Here is a 24691-nt window from a genome sequence, read left to right as displayed (position 1 = left end):
GAATGAGCAGCATGCATGTCATGACTGTTGGGTCTGTTGGTTTTCTATGACTCTACAACATTTACTAGTAAATTATTTGCCATGTAGAAATATCACTTCTACCAAAAAATTTGATTTATGAGGTTAGTGATATTGGACTGCTATTATTTTGAACACAACTGTATATGTGCTTAAAACCACAGACATGTCATTTGTTTATAACAATCAGGAATCAGATATATAATAAAGAGGAATAAATATGTATGATTAAGTTTATACTCAAAATGGGATTTAATTGATTGAAAGAGCGTGGTGATGCAACAATTAGACATAGGATTAAAAAGCTTCACAAATACATAAAATATTTGGATTTTGTGATTTAAGTGAAATTCCCATATTGATAATCCAAGGTGACACCATTTATCATGTATTTTAGCAAGCTAACAGACACAGCAAATCTGACCCTGGGTCTTCTAAACATGCATCAGCCATCCAAACAGTAACAAAACACAGGATTCCACAAGATTTCAGTGCTGCACTCGTCTTTGACCATACCACTTTTCCTAAAACGTGTCCATTGATATCTTTCTGTTGCTCACCTATGGGTTGCTTAGTAACTAATCTGTTTACAGTGGTTTTGTGTGTGGCCCCTTTGAGTATATGCAGTACTGTCGTTATATGCTGTCATTGAAAGAACAATTTGGTACAAATATAAGAATTTTGCACAGCTTTATAAACCAGCAGGTGAACAGAAACCCATGTACTTGAAACGGTGGATGGAGATTCAGTAGCTAAAGGACAAAAACACTATCTCCCTCCCCTGCAGTGTAGTGCAATGTGGGCGTGATTGACAAGAAAAGCGACGACGCCTCCTCTTACCATCCGCTCCCCTTATTGGTTGAAAAGTGGAAGTCACATTTGGGGCTCTCCCCATTATTGAAACTGCCATATTATTAAGGTTCCCAAAACTATAATAAAAAATATTTTCCACAGACTCAAATATGATCCACATAAAACTGTAATGCTCATGAAACCTTTAAAACACAAGTGACCCTTCCCCCACCCACCCCTGCAAATGATCATACATCTGTCAAAGCTCCGCTAAGCTTATGTGGCAATATTGGGAGTGGAATTTGAAAAGTCCGGTTTCCAAGTTGCATTGGCTCACTCGTTTCCCTGCAGCTTATTTGTGTCGTCCATTGAAAGGAAATCGCTGGGCCATCCCCCCGACGCGCGCCTGTGCTGTGGAGCTCCCCCTTGCTGCGTGCATCGTGATCTAGTGGATGCAGAGTCTTGCGGAGAGAACGCAGGGTCACCTTCTGTCACTGCAAGGGGAAATACTGAATAAATTGCAGCATAGGCTATTGGGTAGTGGTGCACCTCAGCAGCATCAGCAGCATCTCTGGTAAGTCAGTCTCCGTGTTGATGCTACATTGCTGCACTGCATGGGCTGAGCATCGTTTTAGCAAAGGGCGACGCAGGGAGAAAGGAATCTCGCATTATTTCCTATCATTTGGATAATGTCTAATCCCCTCTCTGCTGCGATACCGACCAAGTACTACATAATTATTTGCAATACTGTAGCTATAGCAATTTTGAGTTATGCATGGTCATTTTTAAATGGTGTACCGTTGTTTGTATACGCCAAGTGGGCAGAGGACCATTGCATCATCTTGGTTTACTACTGCATGCTTTCTCGCCAGATAAACTACATCCTTAAGTCGTTGAGTTTGTTTTTGCACAGTCCAGCTGATGTTCTCACTTGCTTTGGCATTACAGGCTGGTGCAGGGTGTTGTTGTCACTATGCAGCGGTTTCCCTTGCCCTTCGAATTGACAGGATGAGCTCATTTTGACCTCAGTGTCCAACGTGTATTTATGTTTATCTGCTTAAATATTCTCTACGGAAAGATCAGTATGCCAATATGATATCAAACACTGATGCCATGTCAAGTTCACTATAGTAGATGGTGGCCAATGCAGGGAAAGGATTGCCATTTTATGTTCCTTTCCATGCGCCAAATGGGTAAACAAGACGTGCGTTACGTCAATCAAAGATGTCGTAATCCTCACTACTTTATGAATATGGTGGGTTTTATCTGTTCAAATGCACCGGATAGCAGTGAAGAATCGCCCTGTTCTATATTGGAGGATTTCTCGGTGAAATGGATGCGAATGTTAATGAGAGCACTCCGCTCCAACGTTATGTAATTGGTTGTCACGGCACAGAGAGGAGCCATCTCTAGCGGCATTGTTTTTTTCCCTCTTCTCTCTGACAAAGTAGCAGCACCACAGAGGAGGAGCATCCTGTTTTCTACATGGGATTAGGTGCATGTGGTCTTTTAATCATTCATCAAATCTGCCCCTGAGCTGAAATGCATCCAGGCTTAACAGCTGACTAAAAGTATATCATAGCCACATTTATGCGTTTAGCAGCAGGAGATGTTATCTTGTTGCTGGTGTTGCTGGTTAATGGGAGCTGGCTGGGGCGTCACGTATATCTTCTACCAAAACATTTAGCCGTGCCTGAAAATATACAGCTACTATCCATAGAGAATACATGGCTGATTAAAGATTTTGTGTGTGTGTGTGTGTGTGTGTGTGTGTGTGTTGTATTTGTACCTTCTATTGGTGACGTAGCAGATGACAGCCTCAGCTTGTTTAGGAGCTGTCTGTGGTGCTGAATTCACTGTTTGCTGGAGTGCGTGTCTGTCAGCAGCCAAGGTGCCCCCAAGAGAGCCTGACATGAGGCTGCAGAGAGGAGATGATGATGCTGTTAGGGGGGTAATCCAATTGTATTGCGGAAAAGGGAGTATACTGCTATTTATTAGCAGAGTCCTCACTCTTCATGGTGGAAGTAAGTTAAAAGTGCATCACCAGGAGCTCCTTGATACTTTATCAAAGGCAGAATATTTTATATCTATCTTTGTATCTCTGCAGATGTCTGCAGCTGTGGCTCTCAGCCTTTATTGCTTGTGACCCCTTCAAATGAAGCAATATGTGGTTGTCACCACAAAAAATATGGCCTTTCAATTGTTTCATTTGAAGGGTTTTACCACCTGAAGTGATACAAATATTTACTATTTTCACATGGGGGATAAAAGCAAATATAAACATAATTTTGTGTGACACAAATCTTTTATTTTCTCTTATCATTTTAATCATTGTGTGGCCCTTCAGATTTATTCTCAGATTGATCCACAGGTTGGGAGCCACTGATCTGTAGTGGCCCGTTAAGGCCTAAATTTGGGCCTTGTAAGTAAAGCCAGGTGTCCAACCTCAATACCTATTTGGGACAGACCAAAATGTGTCCACACCCCCAAATATCCAAATCTGTTAATTACTAAAAACTGGCATTGAATGTCTGGGCAGATTTATAATCTTTACTTATTCTTTGATCATATATTTTCTAATTTAAAAAAAAAAAACCCAACAATAGACAAATATGTCTCCAGCTCTCAAAGTAGATATTGAAAAAAGTATATCAATGCTGAAACTCAGGTATTCTATTGGCACTGGTATCGAAACATTTAAATATATCCAGCCCTAAGCCTCACAGGGCCTGTCACATCTATACTTCTTTATTTATGTGCATTATGTTGTTTTTGAGTCCGTGTGTATGTGCTTGTCTGTGTCCTTGAGTGACACCAAGCTGTTATTTAAGTCACAAACTATCCTTCCTCTCACTTTAAAGCTGTGTGTTTATTTTCTAAAGCCACAAGGATGTCCTCTTTAACTTTCTTTGGTGCTTACAGTGTGGCTGCCACACCATTAATTTTGTGTTTCCATGCTTGACTTGTTTTGTTGTTGATTGTGGCGAGGCTGCAGTTTCCTGCTCAGGAGGCTTGTTGTCAGAATTTAATTATGATTTGCACTCACACAACCACTGGCTTGGTCTGTGGTTATCTTTAACCTTTAATAGAAAACATAGTTGTGACATTGATATTATCTACCACAAGGAACATAGTGATAGTGTGTAGCAAGCGTAACCCAGGAAGTTAAAATGTAATAGTTTTGGGCAGTTTTGCTAAATGGTTTTAGGTAGTTTTTAATCCGACTCCTCTTTTAATGTGGTTTCTTTTTGGCCATGTCCATAATAACTGACAAAGGATTAACAGGAGCGTGGGATTTGTGGGAAGCACTGCAGATCAAGATATTGTCAATTGGTTGTTTGTTCTTCTATTTAATGTGAGATGTCTAAAATAGGTGCAGTTCTTCTGACAATTGAGGGTTGCTTTGTTCATATCACACTACATGTCAGTTAAAACTCTAATTGATTTTACTGAACACAACACTCTTGAACAGATTTCCATTCTCTTGGTCTCTTATGTTTCACTACAATGCATCAAGACAGTGTGAGGGCTAATAGAGAAACCGGTGCTGATGCTGATATGTGCAAATCACTTTTTCTCACTCAGATTTCAAACCTGCATCCAAGTAATCCAAAATAGGCTTTGGTTAGATCTGATTCTTCTTGTGTCTGTGTGTATCACATTGAGAAATGAGAGTGTTTCCTCATGTCAATGACATTTGTGTCGCTGTGTTACATTTGGTGTTTGTGGATGGTCCGGAGACACTTACACGTGTGACAGAGAGAGGAAAATGTGTGAAATAGTGGGGTTTGTTTCTTTCTTCTCTTTAATGTGTTTGTTGACGAAAGGGTTAAAGGCTGCTGTTCCTCCGTTAAAAGAGGAGATAGTGGTGTCTGACAAGTTGTGAAAAAAGAGGCAGTGTAAGAACAGAGAGTCTGAAGGGCCGCTGGAGTGCCTCATTTCTCTGAGTGCAGAGGAGAACACACACACACAAGCCAAGGTTCTATCCTTGGTGGAAGATTTATGACATAGGAGATGATCAACAACATCCACGGTGCCTTTCACACCACAAAAACTATCTCATTTTGTTTTTCCATTGGGGAATCTGTTCCTATGGGTTTGATTTTACGCTAAACGCTACAGAGATGAACAGAAGTAAGATGCTATTAACTTATTCATTTAAAAAAATACTATCTTCAACCGTTTGGGATGCTTATTTTAACATTAATAAGGAACGTCTTTTTTTTAGTGTAAGTTACAAAAAATAAGGAAATTTGTGTTTGGTAGATTATTTCTCTGTGGTAACAATGCTTTTTGGCAATAAATATTATACCATTGGAAAGCCTGTTTAGTTCCCTTTCAAATGGTGCCCCATTTGTAAGGAACATGCATTTGTGGGATGAGGAGCAGTGCTGAGTATGTGGGTTGCGCCCATCAAAAATGTACCAAATCTTCTCTGCCAGTGCCAAACAGCTTATTCTGCCATTGACTCGATAGGTGTTTGGTGGATTGGATGATTGAAGTTTGAAGAAACAGGACATATTGGCAATTGAACAATTTATTCATTTCACAAACAGGAGCCTCAGTAGCGTGTGGAAGAACCATACACAGCCACAACAGCCTGGCACCTCCTCCTCATGCTGGTCACCTGCCTGGTCACACACTGCTGTGGGATGGCATCCCATTCTTCAACCAGCAGTCCTGACCTCAACCCCATCGTGCCAGAGTGACCAACACACTTGTGACAAATGCTGATGATGATAGAAGAAAACGAGCAAATGTCCACATTTAAGAACCTAGAACCAGATCATTTGTGATATTTTTGCTTAAAGAAAGGATCAATTAAATCAATACAATTTAATTTTTTATGGATGGTCTAATTGAGCAATCGTTTCACCTCTTATCAGAAACAGCTGTTGAATGATGATCTCTGTATCTTTCAGACTGAACAGTTAGATGAAAAAACAGTGGCATTAAGTGAACATGACTCAGCATTTTGACATGAATTTGTGCCAGAATCTATTGGAAGTGGTCATTGTCAAGCATGCCATGGTGCCCACATCTCCGGTTGCTTCATTCGCCGGGTGGGCTGCTTCATCACAGGGTTTTTGCCTGAAATTCAGTCCATCCATCTGTTACCTTAACTGCTCAACCTGTTCATAAGGTGCAGCAGGCAGGAGCATATCCCAGCACACACACTGGGAGAAACAAGGAGAAAGATTCAGTCACACTACATACATGACCACAAAACACAGACGTTTTCAAATACAAATGCAGAAACGAGAATAACTTGTCAGTCACATTTTCAAAGACGGATTAAGCTAAATTGAAGTCCTCATAGGCCTTATCAACCTTCTTCACTGAATGTCTATTTATTACACTAGTGCGTATGCAGTTTTCCCATTTAAATGTACTATATATTTTACATATTGATAGGTTTGTGAGTTATTTGGATGAAGTGTACATGATGTTACAAAACATTGCAAAGCTTCAAAATTCTACATGCAAGTTTTTAACTACTGATTTGGCTACCCAAAAACTGACATACCAGAACAATTATTTGATGGATTGCTATCTAAATTAGTTCAGACATTCACCTCTCCCTCAGGATGAATTGTAATAACTTTAGTGAACCCTGACTTTTCCTCTAGCGTCATTTTCAGGTCCAAATTATAAATTGTCCAATACTTAAGATTATGACCAAATGTCTGCAATCACAATCCCATCAGCCTCAGCTGTACTTTGTGTTTAGTGTTCATTTGCAAATTTTAGCAAGATAACACGCTAAACTAAGATGGTGACCAGGTTAAACACCGTTATTATGGAACCCACGTAACTTCTAGGAAAGGCCCGCCCTACGAAGCAGCTCGATTGGTTGGGGTTAGGCATTGACCTCGAGTGGTTAAAATTAGTATAGCCGATTGGTCAGGGGATAGGACCTGAACAAATTGGGTTACGTTACCTTGCGTAAGCAAGGACGCCTGGCCAGTAGTAGTGTGTGAATGCTGTTGAAGGGCGTCGCTTTCCTAGAAGTTGCATGGGTTCCATAATAACGCTGTTAAACATTATACATGCCAGCCATCAGCATGTTGTCGTTTTGAGCTTTACCATGCTGTTAGCGTTTACCTCAAAGCCTTCATCACAGAGCTGCTAGCATGAATGTTGACCCTTGGGCTTGTTGTTGACTATAAATGCTGTAGTATAGGTAGGCTGAAGCTTCATTAAAACAACAATATGATGAATGTGTCAACAGTTAATGTTCCTTTTAGTTACAAGATTAACACAAATAGTAATTGGTTTTAGTCTCCAAAAATTATTAAATTGTAGTACCGACTTCTTCAGCGGGTAGAGTACACTGAGCCACATCAGACCAAAGAGAAGACAAGATGTGAAAAACATTTTCCCAGAGCCCAAGTGACCCCTTCAAAATGCTTGGTATTTTTCTTTAAACCCAAAGATATTCTATTCATAATGATGTAAAACAGGGTAAATCAGCAAACCCTCACATTTAAGAAGCTGGAACCAGTGAATGTTTGGCATTTTTGCTTGATAAATGACAATAATCCAAATTTATCTCCAATAATTTTCTGTCAATCGATTAATTGTTTTTGCAGTAGATTAAGTTTCAAAGTGTATCAAACCACGTATTTTTTACAGAGTCTAGGTTTATTTTCCTTTACGTTTATTTTATGTAACATTTCAAACCAGCACCAACGTTGTAATAATTCATGTAGAAAAAAGGCCACTACAGTATTATCCACTAGGGGACCAGCATATAAACATGTCATGAAATAATCACGGCATCAGGGAGTTGCAGGGTGGATTTAACATAGTAGCTTGAGTTCCATGATGTAGTAGCTTAAATGTAGACCGTAAATCCAGGTAAATATTTGCTCTAGCTAAAAAGAAAGTATGTGATGTTAAGAAATATATATGAAGTACTGTACTGTAGATTTCAGTCTTTACAATCAAATGATCCATCTGTCAAATATAATACAACCAAATACAACAGTTGTGCCATAATCAGGGTACAACCTTTTTCTGAAGTTTATAATCTAATTTATTATCTATCTAATATACATCTAATAATATATATATTGCTGTGTAAAGTTTGGAAATGTGTGGGTGAGCAGTATGTGTTGAATTCTGGGCTCTGTGTGGGCTGCATACTGTTAAAATGTGGTATGTGTTAGTGACAGCAGAAAGGTTATACTTTAAAATGAATGTTGAATATATACATTATACATTCCATTATTTGCTCATCTTATACCCGTGTAATATGTTGCCTGCTGACACACATTGTTCACAAAGCATTGCAGAATTCAAAAGTCTTTCACTTCATTAAGGCCACACAGTACATACTTACCTTTTACTGTGTTTGAACAGCACATATAACATTCATAACTTCCTCCTTTTTTATTTTAATTCTGCCAACTGTTTACTGTTTACCATCTCTGTGTCCCCCCTTTTGGGACAATGTGTCTGACTCCAATAAAAGACCTATATATCCCCACGCATTCGTTAAATTGGAATTACATTGATCCTAAGCAAGAGCCAAATAAGACGATAAGATAAAGTCAAATACATTCGTTTAATCAGTCAAGCATCGGAGTTTCAATACACAGATCTGTGGGATCACAAAGCACGCAGAGACTAAGTTTCCCTAGCAACAGACAAAAAGCCAGAGCCGGTCCATGTATCTCTAGACTGTCGGACCTTGTGAGCCCTGTTCTATACTTCCCCTCATCTCTTATACTTTCTTTCTTGGGCCCCCTCTTTTCTCCAGCACAGGGAGTGTTATCTTCACACAACACGCAAGGGTCGAGGCCACTGTGCTGTGTCTCGTCTTCATTTGCTCTCACGCGAAGCGGTACATTCTGCTCCTGTTTCACTTGTTATTATTATTCAATGTACTTTGCTCGGGTCTCATGACCTTTAACTACTCCATAGTTAAGGCTTAAGCTAAACCTTCTGTGTGTCAGAGTTTCCTTTGTTTGGGGAATGCAGATGTGTCTCGCCCGGAGAACTTTTACCCACCGTCTCTATGACAGCACACAACTCTGTGCAGTAGCATTAGCATACACCAAAACACACTTGGTCTCTTATGGAAACCTTTTACATTCTTATTACATTTATCTGCAAATAGTAAGAACATTATTCTACATAACTTTAATTATCTACAACAGCTGGTACATACTTGTGTGTACAACTATAAAGAAACAGAGGAGGCTGATATTAATTAATCTTTTACTTATGTGTCAACGTTTTCTAATCTCCCCTTGATTGTGACAGTTCAAAATGAAATTCAACTAATCTCTTAATAATCTCTGCCTCTGTTAATATAATTGGTGTTTTGACATGTGTTGGGCTGATTTCCATTCATATTTCCATTAAGAGGAATTTAGCAGCACCTAAACTTTCTGTTACTTGATGCTTAAAAGACTGACCCCAACATCTCATGTTTTATTTCCACAGGTGATCTCCTGCAGGGGACCAACAGCTCTCTCTCAGGTTTATGGAAACCTGACCTCCCATTGGTGGAGAAGGTGAGTTATACTGTACCTGTTTGTGCTGTCTGTTCTCCAAAATCTTCCTGTTTGCTTGATCCTCATTTAGTCTCACGTGTTCTCCAGAAGTACCATCAAGTGCTTTTTAAGGACCTTTTATATAATGTATCATGCTAAACACACCACTTGAGGTAATTAATAGCTCTTTGTCAACGGTGTTAATATTTCATGAGGGTGTTCCAGTCTGTCAGGGAGCGAACTGGAGGTCATTTTTGTTTCTTATTTGAGACATTTATTGAATTGTGGTTTACTCTGGGCATGAGCGCGTACTGCATGATTAACATTACATATAGGATTACAACGCTACTGTAGGGTTGAAATTAAGTCAATCATATCGTCTCTTTGCCTCGCAATACCATTCAGACTCTCTTAATAATTTGTGTTTGTCTTTAGAGGAGGTTATCTCAGAATTTACCTTTTATTGCCTCACTAAGAGCAGCTCTCGCTGGAGAGAATATTGACTCAGAAGCGGTGATTATTGATTTCTTCGTTTGATATCTTTGTTTTGTGGGCATTATTATGGCAGAACCTTACTGCAGCAGGGAGGTTAAGCAGTTGTTTGAATATGTAAGAAGGTTCATCAGAACATGATGGCCCAGTTCAGTAAGGCTTCTCCAGGGATCCTGTGCAGTTTGGACTAGGAAAGAAAGCTGGGTCAGAAGAATAAAGTGTTTTATACTGTAGGTAAACAAAGTATGCTCAAAGGTTTGCCGAAACCTAAGACCCCACAAAAGAATATATCACTCCACAAATACACTGTTGAAATCATGTTGCATTTTTTATTTGCAGAAAGTTTCTGTTCTTTTTCCCCAGATAACCACAATATGGCTCATCAGATCAGGAATTCTTAGTTTTTAATTATTTTTTTGTAAAATATAATGTAATGTAAATTAAGGACAATATCTACCAATTTGATTCCGTATTTTTATGTTTTAATATCAACATGCCATTATTTAATAATCACAACATATATTATCTAGTTTAGTAAAGTCTCTATCCAGTCATATTTTTAGGGAAAGTCATAAATCGAGAAGCAAGTTTCTGAGGTGATAATACAGTACATCTGTAATAAACTGCTATATTTTACAAAATAACAGCTCTTTTTTTTTTTAGATCAATTTCTTATTAATTTTATATTTTTGAACATACAGAACAGAAACACAATTGAACAAGAACAAAAACCCTCTTAATCACTCCTTGCCTAGTCACTCTCCTCTAATTATTGTGATGCTGAGGTCATTAGGTCTGATATTTGTGCTGCTGCATTTTTCCATAGATCTATAGTCGATGATTTGGCCTTGTTAATCCTTGCTGTGGCGAGTTCAAGTATAACTATGTCTAGAAAATACGCCAATCACTGTTTTATACAAAGTGAGTGGGGGGGGGGGGGAGCCAGCGTTGAGCTATCATTTTCTTGGTTGCGGTTGAGCCGGCTAGCCAAACTTTCTTCTGTCTCCCAAGCAGGTGTAGTTTAGAGTCGTCATTAAGTAACAAAACAACCGGGTCAGTAGGAATTAGACAAAATAACAGCTCTTTTGAGGAAAAGGAAGCAGAATTTATGTGGTTCAGTCTTGAGCTGTGGTTGCAGCAAAGCCAGTAATAATGCTTAAAGAGCAAGCAATCAAATAAAACCAACCACCCATTTTATTTGATTGATTTGTTATCTGTCAGCCACACTGTGCAGCATGGCTAGGGCTGGGACGGTATGGATTTTTTCTTACCGCGGTTGAAAAGCAAGAAATTTCAGTGGTAGAGTGGTAGAGCAACCCCCTTACGAGAGTAGCGTAAGTTAGAGCGAGAATGGCAGGGTGCTTTAAGTGAGTGACATCAGTGCCCGTGTGGTCGCGCAAGGAGAGCGAGCGGTAACGGAGAGTAGCGTATGAGTGCCGCTGTGAGGAGGAAAAAGAGTTAGCAAAGTTGACGTAAAGTGAGTTAAAAGTGAATGATAAAACAACAAGCTAGAGCTTCTCAAGACACGGTGGCTTTATCCATTGTCAATACTGCCGGTAAAGTGAATGGCATCACCCCCGAAAAACATTGGCTTAAACCTTGAATCCATGTAAGACACAATGTCATCAGACACAAGCCATGTCATTAGAATCATTGAATCCATGTCATTAGACACACACAACGTGCACACATGTGCAGGCCAATGTTTTGTTGCGGTGATGACGGTGACAAGCTCAGACCCGTGGTAGGCGTTGCGTGACCGCGGTATTGCGGTAATGCCGTCCCAGCCCTAAGCATGGCCTATAAAAAATGTGAAAAGTGGGATGCTGATATTCTAAATTCTTAAAGTCAGATTTAGAGTTGATCACTGCTTCCATCTCATGCCAGCGGGGGAGGTCGCCCAGGCTTAGTTGCTTATTTATGCCTTCAGGCTGGTTAGCCAATTCCTACATGGAAACATTTACACCAGACTTATTTAGTTTTCTTCCTTCTTTATATGACAACCAGCAGCACTAGTTTGGCTCCCGATTAGGCATATCTATCTATCACTCTCCAAGCCAAATTGGCAATATAAGAATGCTTCAAATAAATATGACTGGTATGTGCCAATTCAAAGTATGATATAGTCTTGATTTTTTTGCTTTTAAGTGCTGAGCTAAGTCTTCAAGCAGTCAGATTGCTTATTTTCTTTGAGTTGACTCTCACCACAAACAAGTCCTGGTCCAGTCTAGTCTTGATTTTTGCAACTCAGATCTGATTTGAGCTTTTCAGTATCTGGGCACACAGTGGAATCAGTCAGTTACTCCACCTAAATGGCCTTTGGATATTATAGGTGGGTATAAATATGGATGTAAGGTGATTGTAGTCTGGACATTCAGTTGATGTATCTCTGGGCAAACTGGTGTTGTTTTTTTATTCTCCTGTCGGTTTCCTGTTATCATGATCATATTTAACTGTATATAGAAGGTCTTTATTGCATTGACACTGTGACACACAATTTTATTTTTTTTAATGTATTGGCTTGTAGCGGCACTTTGAGGGAGATGCTTGTTGCTATATTGGTGGTCAGTATTTATAGGAGCATGAGCTTTTGCACCATTCTACTGCATAGACAGCCCAGTTTTATGAAAAGACTCTTTCCAGCGGTAAAATACATCATTATGTTCCGCTCTTGATAGGGCCTGTAATTTTTTGTTAAACTTGTTTATTTTTAAAATGAAAATTTGGTTGATTTTGTTTGAAATATTTTGAGATACAATGTACATCCCTTTTTAGTTGAAACAAATCTGTAGCCCTCTGTATCCCATTCTCCCCACTTCTTATAAAAACACACACACAGATACACTTACACACACACACACACACACAGTACAGGCGTTGTGTACATCAGTATTCAGTGCAGCATCAGGCAGCTAAACGGAAAGCTGGTGTGTTTTGAAGAGCAGCATTTCCAGATTGACGGTTGCCTTGCTCATTCACTCTCTCCCTTCCTCTGCTCCCTCTTTCTGCCTGGACATCAGGAAAAACTGGACTGGAACCAGAGAGCCTCCATCCTCTGCTCCATCTCACAGCCACTCAGCCACTGCTGCATGTCTGCAGTTCATTCCTTCATCACCACCCATCACAATATGTCTGTCTCCCCCTCCTCTCCTCTGCTCTCCCGTCCGTCTCTCTCTGCCCTCCCCTGGCCGTTTTTTCCCCCTCTCTTCACCACACTGTCACCAGGAGGCTTGATAGTTACATAACCACTGCACCAGCGCTCGGGACACTGTTAAATCACAACTCAGTCGTGTGTGTGTGTGTGTGTGTGTGTGTGTGTGTGTGTTTATAGGTGCTGCCTGTTGTAAAAATGTATGTTTCTGCTCAACAGCCAATTTTCGAGATGGATCCAGTCGGCATCCATTCACTAGTCTCTTCATGTCTCTCTGTCTGTCCCTTGGCTTGTTTCCAGCTCTCTGGCATCTCTCACTGTTTATCTGTTCTTGGAGAAGGATTTTTGGTATATCACCTCACATAGTGTCTGGCATGGATGGTTCAACAGGGTAGCTACATGTACAAATTCACATTAGACCAAGAAACACAGGGGTCCCCAGGGTAATTTTACAGTCTAACAGTTCATTTTGTTCAAGAAATCGTGTTTTGTAAATTAGTTTGTTATGATGAATCAGTCTGGGCAGCCTGTGAGGCTGTACTTAAACACAGCAGTGTTTCCAGTTGAACGCTAACATCAGCATGCTAACATGCTCACAATGACAATGCTAACATTTTGATGTTTAGTAGGTATAATACAGTAAAACGTTGATGAAAATGTTCACCATTTTTGCTGATTAGCCCTAAACACAAAGTACAGCTGAGGCTGATGGGAATTAGGTTTGCAGCTATTTGGTCATAAAGCAAAGTATTGGACAAATGATAATTTTGACCTAATGATGACGCTAGAGGAAATGTATAGCAACAAAGTTATTACAATTCATCCAGAGGGAAAGATTATTATCTGTACAAAATGTCATGGTAGTCCATCCTACAGTTTTTAAGACATTTCACTCAAATATGAACCTCATGATGATGTAAGAGAAAAAGTCAATCTCTAAAGTCAATAGGATTCATTCTCTGAGGACCATCAATGTCTGTACAATTTTCATGGCATCCATCCAATAGTTGTTGAGCTATTTCAGTCTGGACCAAAGTGTCGGACTGACCGACCAAGTGACATTGCCATCCCTAGAGCCATGCCGAAATCAGTACCAATGAACCTTAGCAAAGAAGATACCAGTCATAGCCCATAGTGGCTGAAATAATCCAAAACTGACCTAGTAAATGATATCGAGCTGCTTAATAAATGTAATGATTTCTACGAAGCTCAAACTATTATTAGCCCTTTATCAGCAGCGCATGAAAGCATTTAAGATTCTGTGATTCACTGTTTTTTCACTGCAATGCTGCTTGGGATTTATAATTGTGTCATGACATTTTGTATGTACTCAGTCTTGTATCTTTGACTCTTGTCAGTGAACTAGATATTTTTCAAAGCCTCTGCTTGTAGTTTGTACTGATGGTTCAATGGGGAGAGTTTCATGCCCATTGAAGAATTGGAAATGCTCCAGCAGCTAATAATCTTAACTTTGTCTAAGCAGATATTAAATATAACTTTTACCTCTCGATCCCTTATGACACCTCCCTCTTCACTCATCTGTAGGAACTTACTTTTCAAGTAGGCTGTATTATAGATGATAAATACTCTTTTTCACTGTGAGGTAAACCCTTCTTAGATCTGATTGGACCGTCACACACCACCTACTCACTGGTGTTTGCTGTTTTAGAAATGAAATTTCTTCTATGAACTGAAATACTCTAAACAAACTTGAAAACCGCTGTGTAGTTATCGAGCTGGGCTTCAAGTTACGTCTACACTGTGCCTAGTTTGTAGTTGTAAACAAGGTTAGAGAGACAGGGAGTCATGTCATCGTGAATATAGCTCATTGATTGATCCGGCTGAGGTGCTCATTTATTCTTAGTAGGCGTTTTACAGCCTTTAGCAGGTATTACTATTAGATGAAGTACTTGCATTGATTTTGAGAGGTGTTGCAGTATTGAAATTTATAGGAGCATAGTAACTGCCAGCAAGAAGACAATTGAGATTATGATAAGGGAAGGATTGGAACCGAGAGACGGAAACTGTTTGATGTGAGCTGCCAAGTTCTATCACTCTGTGTCTCAGGAGTATTACAGAGTTAATAAGTAAGACTGACTTTAGTTTAAGTCTTTAGCTATAATAGCTGTGTGACTCTAGGCATGGCAGTGTCGGTCAGTCAACCGCTACAGTCCAGACTGAGATATCTCCACTACTATTTGATGGATTGCCATGAAATTTAGTAAATTCATGGTCCCCAGAGAATAAAGAATACTGATTTGGTTACTCCCCCCGCCGACTTTATCTTGAGCACCACCAGCAGGTGTACATTTTTATTTTTTACTGAAATGTCTCTGCAATTATTGGATGTGTTTCCATGAGATTTGGTGCAGATCATTGTGTCCCCTTGTCCCCCTTCCAAGTTCAAAACTAATGCCTTTCCCATCAGCCTCAGCTGTACTTTGTGTTTATGCTAATTAGCAAATGTTAACAACTAAATTAACAGGCATATTAACATTGTGTCATTGTGAGCATGATGTTAACATGTAGCTCATTACAGCCTCACAGAGCCACTAGCATGGCTGTGTAGACTCGTGTTCAGCGATCATTCCTGAATGGACACTCCATTCAGCAAGGATAGGTTGGCTGTTTTATTTTCATTGTATTATATTTTAAATGGAATAAGGCCCATTCATGCCCACACATTCTCCATCTCTCTCAGCCAAAGGTCTAAGTCAGTGTTATGATTGTCTATCTCTTATTAGTTTTACGGTTACACTTTACTTGAAGGTATCTACATAAGAATGACATGACACTGTCATGAATGTGTCATAAACATTATAAACAAGTCATAAACGTTTATGGCATAACGCTTCTTTTAGTAAGTGTCATTCGGGTTTTATCATGACAAGTTAGGGTTAGGGTTAGATTAGGGTTCATGTGTCATGACAGTGTCATGTCACTCTTATGTAGATACCTTCAAGTAAAGTGTTACCAGTTTTACTATCTGATTTTTAATGTCCAGTTGATCAATTATTATTATAATATTATTATTTTGTCCTGGCAACTGTTACTTTCTCAGACGTCCTGGTGGAAGACAAAATATTCCTTTTTTCATCCTTGTGAGATTGTCTTTTCTGAGGGTCATTAATTGATTCATTGGGCTCATTCTCTTTAAGATACATTTGATTATTAAATATAAATCGTTTTTGATAAACTGCTCAAGAAACAAACTGTACTAGTTCCAATTTTATTCTTTCATTTAGTTGATTTTTATTTCAGTTTTCCAAAAACATTGTGCAGTCTTTATATATAGTGCCAAGCCATTACCTCACCGCTCTGGTGGCATTGGATAGTCCTTCTATCAAACCAGATATTGGAGATTGAACCAGAGTACAAACCATTTTATGGGCTGTCAGATGACAGGCAGCATGCTCAATCCCTACCAACTCTATATGACCCGTAGCTGACCATGACCTCTGACCTCCCTGTGGGGCGGGGAAGAGAGAGAGACATTTCCGTACAGAAATCAATGAAATATAATAGCAATGTTTCTTTTTTGTTGTTATTTACATCCCAGTGCTGATGAATTAGTGTGTGGTCTGTTGTTCTGGGAGCTGAGCAATAGCACACCTGGCTAGCGCACACAGTTACACAAAATAGATATAGATTGAAAATGGGCAACAGGAAAGGAAGGAAGGAACAAACAATGATGTAGTAACTTTATGCTTATGCAGCCACCCAGAGCACATCTAGAAGCATTCATAATAAGATAGCTGAGTCATCCTGTGTTTGTGGCAAGAAATCATGACCCACACTGCTAGCCTGCCCTGCACAGGCAAAGGCCTCTTTTAAACAGGTTGCCTGGCAGCTCATTAAATAGGGGTATTATAAATCTGACTGGAATGTGTGTTTGATCAGTCGCCGTTCTGTTCTAATGAAGACATTCATCTGCGGAATATCTGATGAGTTTGATGTTGGAGACGGATTGTAAGTGAAGTCTTACTACAGTTTATAAGAGCCCCACCCTCATCCATTCATGCATGCAGTGGTGGAATGTAACTAACTCAGTGTACTTAAGTACTGTACTTAAGTACACTTTTGATGTATACTTGTACTTTACTTGTTTACATTGAACATTTTCTTAGCATGGAAAACTACATGTGTAACACATTCATCTTCCTTGCTCGTATCAGTTTTGTACTTTGTTTTGCACATCACAATGGTTCTTAACAATTAAAAAAATCTGTCTACCTGTACGTCTGTTTCAGGGCCTTTCCTTTGTTGGCTAGGCTAGTAGTTGTTGGCTAGTTGGCTAGTAGTGTTTGTATATTTGTTAGGCCCTGTACAGATTGTGCAAACAAATATCCCCATTGGACAATATAGACGATCTATCTATCTAGTTAGCTGATGGAGGAGAGAGAGAGAAGATGAGGGTAGTTTTTTTTGTTCCTAAATTCTGTTGCAGGCTCCCTATTAGGGTCAACACATCAGTTCAGATTTGACTCTCCCACTCCATGCCCAGGTCCTACACGTTCAGCTGATAAATACAACACAAGGCCACCCTCACTCCTTTTCCTTCACATTCCCTCTATCTCTGTCTCTACTGCTCTGCCTCTTTATGGCTCAGATTACTGCATCTTTTTTTGAATGAGGCTCTCCTCTTCAGTACTCTACCCCTCTCTATTTCACACCCACACTTCACAAGTGTGTGTGTGTGTGTGTGTGTGTGTGTGTGTGTGTGTGTGTGTGTGTGTGTGTGTGCGTGCGTGCGTGTGTGTTGGTGCATGCGCATACTCGAGGACATCCCACGGGTCAGGTGTGCGATGGACAGCTGACATTGCGTCACCCAACCAGCCTTCTTGCTGCTGTCTAAAGCATAGGTCACATGGGCGGCTTAATGACAGCCTCAGCTGTTACGGCGTGCGTGAAGTCTGCACAAGGCAGCTCTGTCTCCTGGCAGCATCCAACAGCCCTCTTTTTCCGCGCTGCACCGAGAGATGAATCACATCACTGTCCTGATGTGTTCAGCTGCCATTGTGGCCCCCATGGCTCTCTCTTCCACTCAGGAGCGGTCCGGCTGTCTGAGCAGCTCCACGCTTCGTCCCTGAGCTCGCTGCACCTCCTCCCAGCCTGCGTCCCTCCTCTTCTCCTTCACCTCTCTCCTGTCATGTCCCTCCCTGCCTCCATCTCAATCTTCATCTGGCCTCCCCTACCCTTCTCCTCCCTGTCGCTGTTGTCTCGCTCGGTTTCTCTCTGTCACTCTCTCCTTGCTCATATCTCAATGAAAGACCTCCCTCTGTCTTTCTCCTTGTGTGTCCCTCTTTCAGTAGAAGAGGACATGCTGTGCTTATCAAACAGAATCCACAGACAACCAGAATGCATCGTAAATCAACTGTATCAGAACATCAACTGAGGGCTTTTAGTAGAGTTCTCAAAATGTTGGACATGCCACATTTCAAGTGCAGCCATAGGTTGATTTATTTGACTGCCTTACATTACTAAATTGAAAGAAATCAGTAAATTAGGTTTAGGTCAGCAACGTCTTTGAATTGCTGTTGTCTAATCCGTCAGGACATGGTGAGTTCTTGGTAGTGTGCTGGAGTAAAGTTAGTTCATCTCTCTGAAATCTTCTTACGGTAACAAGCTTACGTACATGTTTGTTGTGGTTTCCATTCAGTGCTTGCAAGGCTTATCAAAACTGGACTTTCTGACTCTGTCAGAACCATTTGTCTCACCTGGATCAGGGGTTCTCTTTAACTCTTAAAAGCATTCATGTTCGTCAGGTACCTGCAGTATTTAGTTGAATGGTGGTTGTAAACTCAGTCACAGGAGGGCAGTGCTGTTTGTGCCAGCAGTGCATTTGCGATGAAATCGATACCCTTTCTGTCACTACCGCACAAACTCTAATGTATGTTTCCTCGTGCAGAAACAAGCAGTGCAACAACATTTGCTATCCTGTCAGTATATAATGTCACAATTACAGTTTTGTATCAACATTCCTCTCTCCACTTAGTCTCACTGGTCCTATCCGCATCTTTGCTCTTCTTCCTAGCAAGCACCCTCCCCCTCTAAAGCTATTCAAGTGGCACACTGCAGGATTATCCTTCAGCCTCTGAGACATGCTGGTTTGGTCAGACGTATCGTCCTCTCTGGGTTCACTTTGGCCACAGAGGTCAAAGCTGCAGAAATACAAAAATTGCCACACATTAACCATCCAAAGTTCCAGCTACAAAGGACACATTTGGACTACAAATTCATACATCAGCAAAGGAGTCTTTTTTTTAAGAAGTTGTTTGATTTCAATTTTTTGAAACATCTTTCTCAATGATGGATTCAACTATGGTAAGTGACTGTGCAGAAGAATGTTTGGTTACTTACAAATGTGCAAAAGTTTGAATTGTAGTATTTTGTCAGCTTCAGGCAACAATACCGCCTCTGCAATCACAAGAGACTCCTAAAAGACTTTCAATTACTAAAGGGAGCACTTTGACTGTAGCAAGTGTTATGGTCATTGAGTGGGTTCCAATCCAAATGGATAAATGTGTCTTATACAGACTAGCTGTTTTTATATTTTACCTATCTATGCAATATGGTTTGGTGTTTCTTTGCTTCATAAACAGGCCTATTTCATTATTCTGTCCCATTTATATCCAATTTGCTTTGCAGAAACTAGCAATAATAGTAATATTAGAAAAGATTCTCCGTCCTCACTATGACTTCCACACCAGTTAATACAGGGGGGAATGGGAGGTGTGTTTACAGTCACTGAGGTGGATTGACCTCAATAAGTATAGGCCCCTTCTCCCAATGCTTACCACTTCTACTCCCCACCCTTATCCATCTCATGGGACACACAACAATCTCCCACAATGGACCAAAACTGAGACTTCTCTGTTATGTGTTCTCTCTTTCTCTCTCTATGTTGTTTAGCCCAGTGAGCCAAGGCTGAGGACTTGTATGTCCACATTGTCTTTGCACAAATTCAAAGCTTCTTCAGCTCTCATCCACCGTTTTTTCACCTTTCATATGATTATCCACGCTTCAGAGTGATTTGACTGATTGTCTTGTTTGAGATTGTCGATTTATGAGAATGTGTGTGCACCGCTGTCTGGGAATTATCGTGTTAACCCAAACACTTTCTAGACATCATCAAGGGTTGTGTGTGTTATAAGTATGTGAGTTTTGATTAAACTAAGCCTCTGGATGTGTTGGTTTTAGTTATGAGCTGGGATTCTGGCATTGTTCCGGAGCTTAACTGGCTTTGATGTCACCAGGTGTAGTAGTCACCGATGCAGAAGGTAGTTGGAGGACTGGCCTGATGGACAGGCGGCCGGACCAATGGCGTTTGTTTGTTGCTGAGATTAAGACATGCTACTTTAGGGCTGCTTAGCTGCATGGGGCCTGCTTGTATTACATTTATGTTTTTATGTCATATGGCATTCAGTGTGTCTTCAACTAAATATAAACACATTTTCTTACCGTATAAGGTATAGATTTGAGGCAGACGGTGTGTTCTGCTGTCTTTATGATTGTGTCTGTATGTATTGAGGAGAGAGCCTCCGACTAATCTTACAAAGTGGAAGCACTGTTGTCATCAAAGCTGATCAAATTTGCTTTTGGGATTTCTTCATGTTAAGTAAATGCATACAAAGAATATACACAGGATCCTTAAAAAAAAGGAAACCAAGTATGAGTCAGTTTGATTTTAACTTATACACAAGTTCACATATCATTGCAAGTGGGTTTTATTATAAACATATTATTGTTGGTCCCTCTGGTTACACATGTACATATACAGTGAAAAACCTGTGCTCAGCATATCTAACTGCCAAAAGAATATCCTCCTCCCTGGGGAGTGCGACTGGGGAATTTGCCAGAATGTCGATTTTTAAAGGAATAGTTTTTGGAAGAGTTAGATGAGAAGACCAATACCACTCTCATGCCTGTACGTTAAATATGAATCTACAGCCAGCAGCTAATTAGCACAACTTGTAGTTTTTACACTTGGGGTTTTGTACAGATTTAACAAACAAGATATAATGTTTGTTTTAATGTCTTTAAAGCTCCTGGTTAGCAGATTTTGTCACCTTTAAACAGAGACCGGCTGTGCGTGAGTGGTATATATCTCCTGATCTAATTCTCAGGATGAAAGTGAATAAGCTTATTTACCAAAATGTCAAACTATTGCTTTACGTAACACCTAATTTCGTTGGATACTGTATTTCCTCGGGGCAGAAGGAAGAGTTGGGCATTGTGGGAAGGGTTGAGTCCCATTTCCTTAGCAGAGGTCAGTGTGGTAATTGAATATCTCTTCTTCTTCTGTAATGAATTGTCGTCATTAATGCCAAGTATGGGTTCTTGAATTTATCGGGCCGGTTTTGAGGGTGGCTGAAATGCCTCCTTGGTTTTGTGTGGAGTGGCAGAAAGGCGTCTTGTGTCCTCATTTTCAAGAACAGGGTTACTGATGGTTTGACACAACTGATCATCTCTGATGATGTTCATTAAACCAATGGAAGGTTACAGATGGTGCTCATAGCAGGATTTTTTTGTGTAAAAGTGTATTCATGTAAACTTTGACATGTATACTTTGGCTACACTGTACTTTACAGATAATGATTAAAGGATTAGGACAATATCAGTCAATTTTTGGATTACCAAAACCTTCAGTATTCTTTAGTGAAATGTTTTTTTCCTTAAAGAGAAACGGTACGCTGTTTGTTATTGTATCAATATGGTAGTAAAGTGCACAGAAAACATAATTGTTTTTATTCTATGAGCCCTCTTTTCAGAAATAAAAGCGATGAATTACCAGAAAAATTACGTTGCTGCTGATCCCACTGCAACTGAAAAGCTCAAGTTGTCTCTGATTTAGACACTGATGGTAAAATTGCCAAATCATAAAAGAGTTCTTTGGTATTTTGTGTTGTGCTCTCTTGACTTTGCCAGTGCCTGAAAGCCTGGTCTGTTTGAGCCCCACAGACTGGTGTGATGGCTGGTGACAGTAACCTGGGCCTTTGATCAAACACAGCTTGGCTAAATCAGTCAATGGTTTGTAGAAACACTGAGCAAGCAGGAATAGATTGCCTGCTCTGCAGCTGAAACCAGAACCAATCACACTGGGCACGAATGTTCCCCTGATAACATTTTGATGAGTGGACCCCCTTTGAAAACAGAGCGTGTTGCTGGAGCTGCTAAGAAAAATACTTTCCCTTCATAAGCTGACCTTGTAGTTTCTTATTTTTCTCACAAGGACAATCCTGTTGTCATATTGTGTATAAGGAAAGTGAGGTCAGGCCAGTTCAGATTGAGCCTAACGCAGAGAGTCATTTTTCATGACTCATTCCAGGGATGAAGGATGTTGCAGGAATTAGTTTGCACTTGACTGCAGAAGGAAGTCGAAGGATAAAGCACGGAGGGCACTGGTAATATTTGACCAAAAATATTCCTTGTGCTGCAGCAGACTGTAGAGTGCAGACTCAGCTTCTAATCTGAAATGGCCACGAGTCATCCTTCATCTGCACTGACCTCCATCTAGCACACTTACTAACACTAAGTTTGCATTGTGCATACTGGTACTAGGAATCAATCAATTATTGCACTGTGCTCTTAATAACATTTTACAAAACTCATTATCATTTTAATTAAAAGCTATAAGAAAGCGTTGCACTGTTGGGCTATGTGCAGAAGTAGATAATAACCACAATCAACGGCATTTAATTGTTAAAATCAAGAAACCACGTCAGAGCAGGAAAATTATCAACAGATAATCATTATTATTATAATTATTATTATTATTAGGCTCATGCAATATATTGTATTGCCATGTTGGTTTTTGCAGTGCAATGAAGAGCTCTCTGTCAAGGGAAAGCCATTAGTTATGTGAGCAAAATGGATTAAGCTTCAAACAAGAGTTCAATACCGATGAAGCGTCTGGCAGTCTCTTCTGTTTTAACCATGGTGGTAAGATATCGACCAGACGTCAAACAAATAAATATAAATCGCCCTAAACGCTGGAGGAAATCCAGCAGCAACAGTATTCTGCAGGGTTTACAAAGCAATAGGTGATTAAGCCACATCATTAAAGGACATCTATAGCTGTAAAAGTAGGCGTATTGATCTGATATCAGGGTTTACGTTCTATTTTAGAGTTGTAAATTCCCCAAAACAAATGTAACAGACAATTTAGGGAGACATTTTTAAGTCTTTTTATTATTGCCGGTGCAATACGACAAAACATTAAAGTTTTCACAGATATGACAAACATAGACAATATAGTGCAATATAAACAGTGACAAATGACAAGTATGACACACAAAACATACTATATGCACATGTGAAATAGCAAAACAGACTGGATATAGTAATGGTAATATATGTTATAATGGTGGCAATTACACAATTCTGTGTTTACACACAAGGTGCACTCTGGGCTGCTATACACAGGGTAGCATGTGTACTGTGCATATGTGTGTGTGTTGTTCAAATACCTCTCCGATGTAATGTGTCAAAAGAATGAGTATTTGCACAGTGGAAGGATCCAGGTTCAGAGCTGCGTGATGGCTGTGATGCTCCACTCTCTCTGGTATCTTTTCTAGGACATACCAATATAAGATGCCCCCTCTCATTCCTCAGGGCACAGCGCTGTATGCATGGCATGGCGGAGGAGACTATTTATATTGCATTATTATAAACGTCTCGAATAGAAACCCTCACACTGAAAGGTTTTCCTCCAGTTGCCAGGGGAAATTGCTACATTACTTCTCCTCATTGTTACACAGAGGCCAGTTTGGTCTTCTAATGTCTGCTCATGCACGTCCTCTGTACTTCTTTGTTCCTGTATTTGTTTAATGTAATGTCACTGTCTCACATTGTTGTTGTTCTCTTTGTGTCTTTCAGTGCATGAGGAACCCAGCTCTGCTACAGAGGACAGGTTTAGTCATCAGAGTGCTTTACCACATCCAGGAAAATGTCTGGCTCCTACGATGAATGTGCAGGTGCTGACGACACCATGGACAGCTTCTGGGAGGTACAGACAACACTGCCATGTCTGGTCTGATGGGTTTTCAACCTGCAACCCAAACCCTTACCCTCCTCTGTGTCTTGTATTGATGTGGCTTCTAAAGCCCAACAGAGTCCCCACAGAAACTATGACAATGAGATTAGTGTCACCAAGTTTTTACAGAAAAAGGAATCTTAGAAGTTGTAGCGATGCTGTTTGAAACCCACTGAGGCTCAAGGCAGAAGGCATTAAAAAAAAATTTTAAGAAATTTTGTGGGGAGTATGATAAAAACTCTCTCAAAACTGCCTTGATTTTATGATTTATGCTAAGCTGGCTGTATGTAGCTTTATATGTAACAGACAGATATGAGAGTGGTATCAATCTTCTTATCCTACCACTGGCAAGCATATTTCTCAAAATGTCAAACTATTGCTTTAAATTAAGAGCTTCTCAAAGGTGACCTAATTAGGAATTTCTCCACCTCATTAAGCAGAACTGCAGCTCAAAAATATTTTATGCAACTGGAAAGTTGCAGTGTCGGTATTTTCTATATACAAGCCATAACTAGTCGTCGGTATAACTAGACTATAATACATAGTACCACTTGTACACAGTTGTGTCTGTATAGCATACATGTGTCATATGGTTTGACACATTCAGCCTTAAAAAAGGGAAAGAAAATAAAGAGTTATTATACAAACAGACACTCTGCTTGCTTTATTCTCATTTTCATATATTTTTATGACCATGCA

At 40.0% G+C, this 24691-nt stretch overlaps 1 protein-coding gene across 2 annotated transcripts in view; it reads left to right on the top strand.

Annotated features, from left to right (window-relative positions):
- Positions 1-1120: 1120 nt before the first annotated feature.
- Positions 1121-24691, top strand: part of LOC116062079 (protein kinase C and casein kinase substrate in neurons protein 1-like) — a 38455-nt gene continuing 14884 nt past the window's right edge. The window contains exons 1-3 of one of the 2 annotated variants that reach the window (XM_031316583.2): positions 1121-1384; positions 9265-9335; positions 23836-23965. In XM_031316583.2, coding sequence (XP_031172443.1) covers positions 23906-23965 — 60 coding nt within the window. In that variant the 5' untranslated portion in view covers positions 1121-1384; positions 9265-9335; positions 23836-23905. Of the gene's footprint in view, positions 1385-9264; positions 9336-19017; positions 19282-23835; positions 23966-24691 lie in introns of those variants that run through there. The other variant, XM_031316584.2, reaches the window with a different exon arrangement.

The sequence above is a fragment of the Sander lucioperca genome, chromosome 12, assembly GCF_008315115.2.
Source record: "Sander lucioperca isolate FBNREF2018 chromosome 12, SLUC_FBN_1.2, whole genome shotgun sequence".
In the NCBI taxonomy this organism is placed as follows: domain Eukaryota; kingdom Metazoa; phylum Chordata; class Actinopteri; order Perciformes; family Percidae; genus Sander; species Sander lucioperca.
This window is presented reverse-complemented; position numbering and strand designations above follow the sequence as displayed.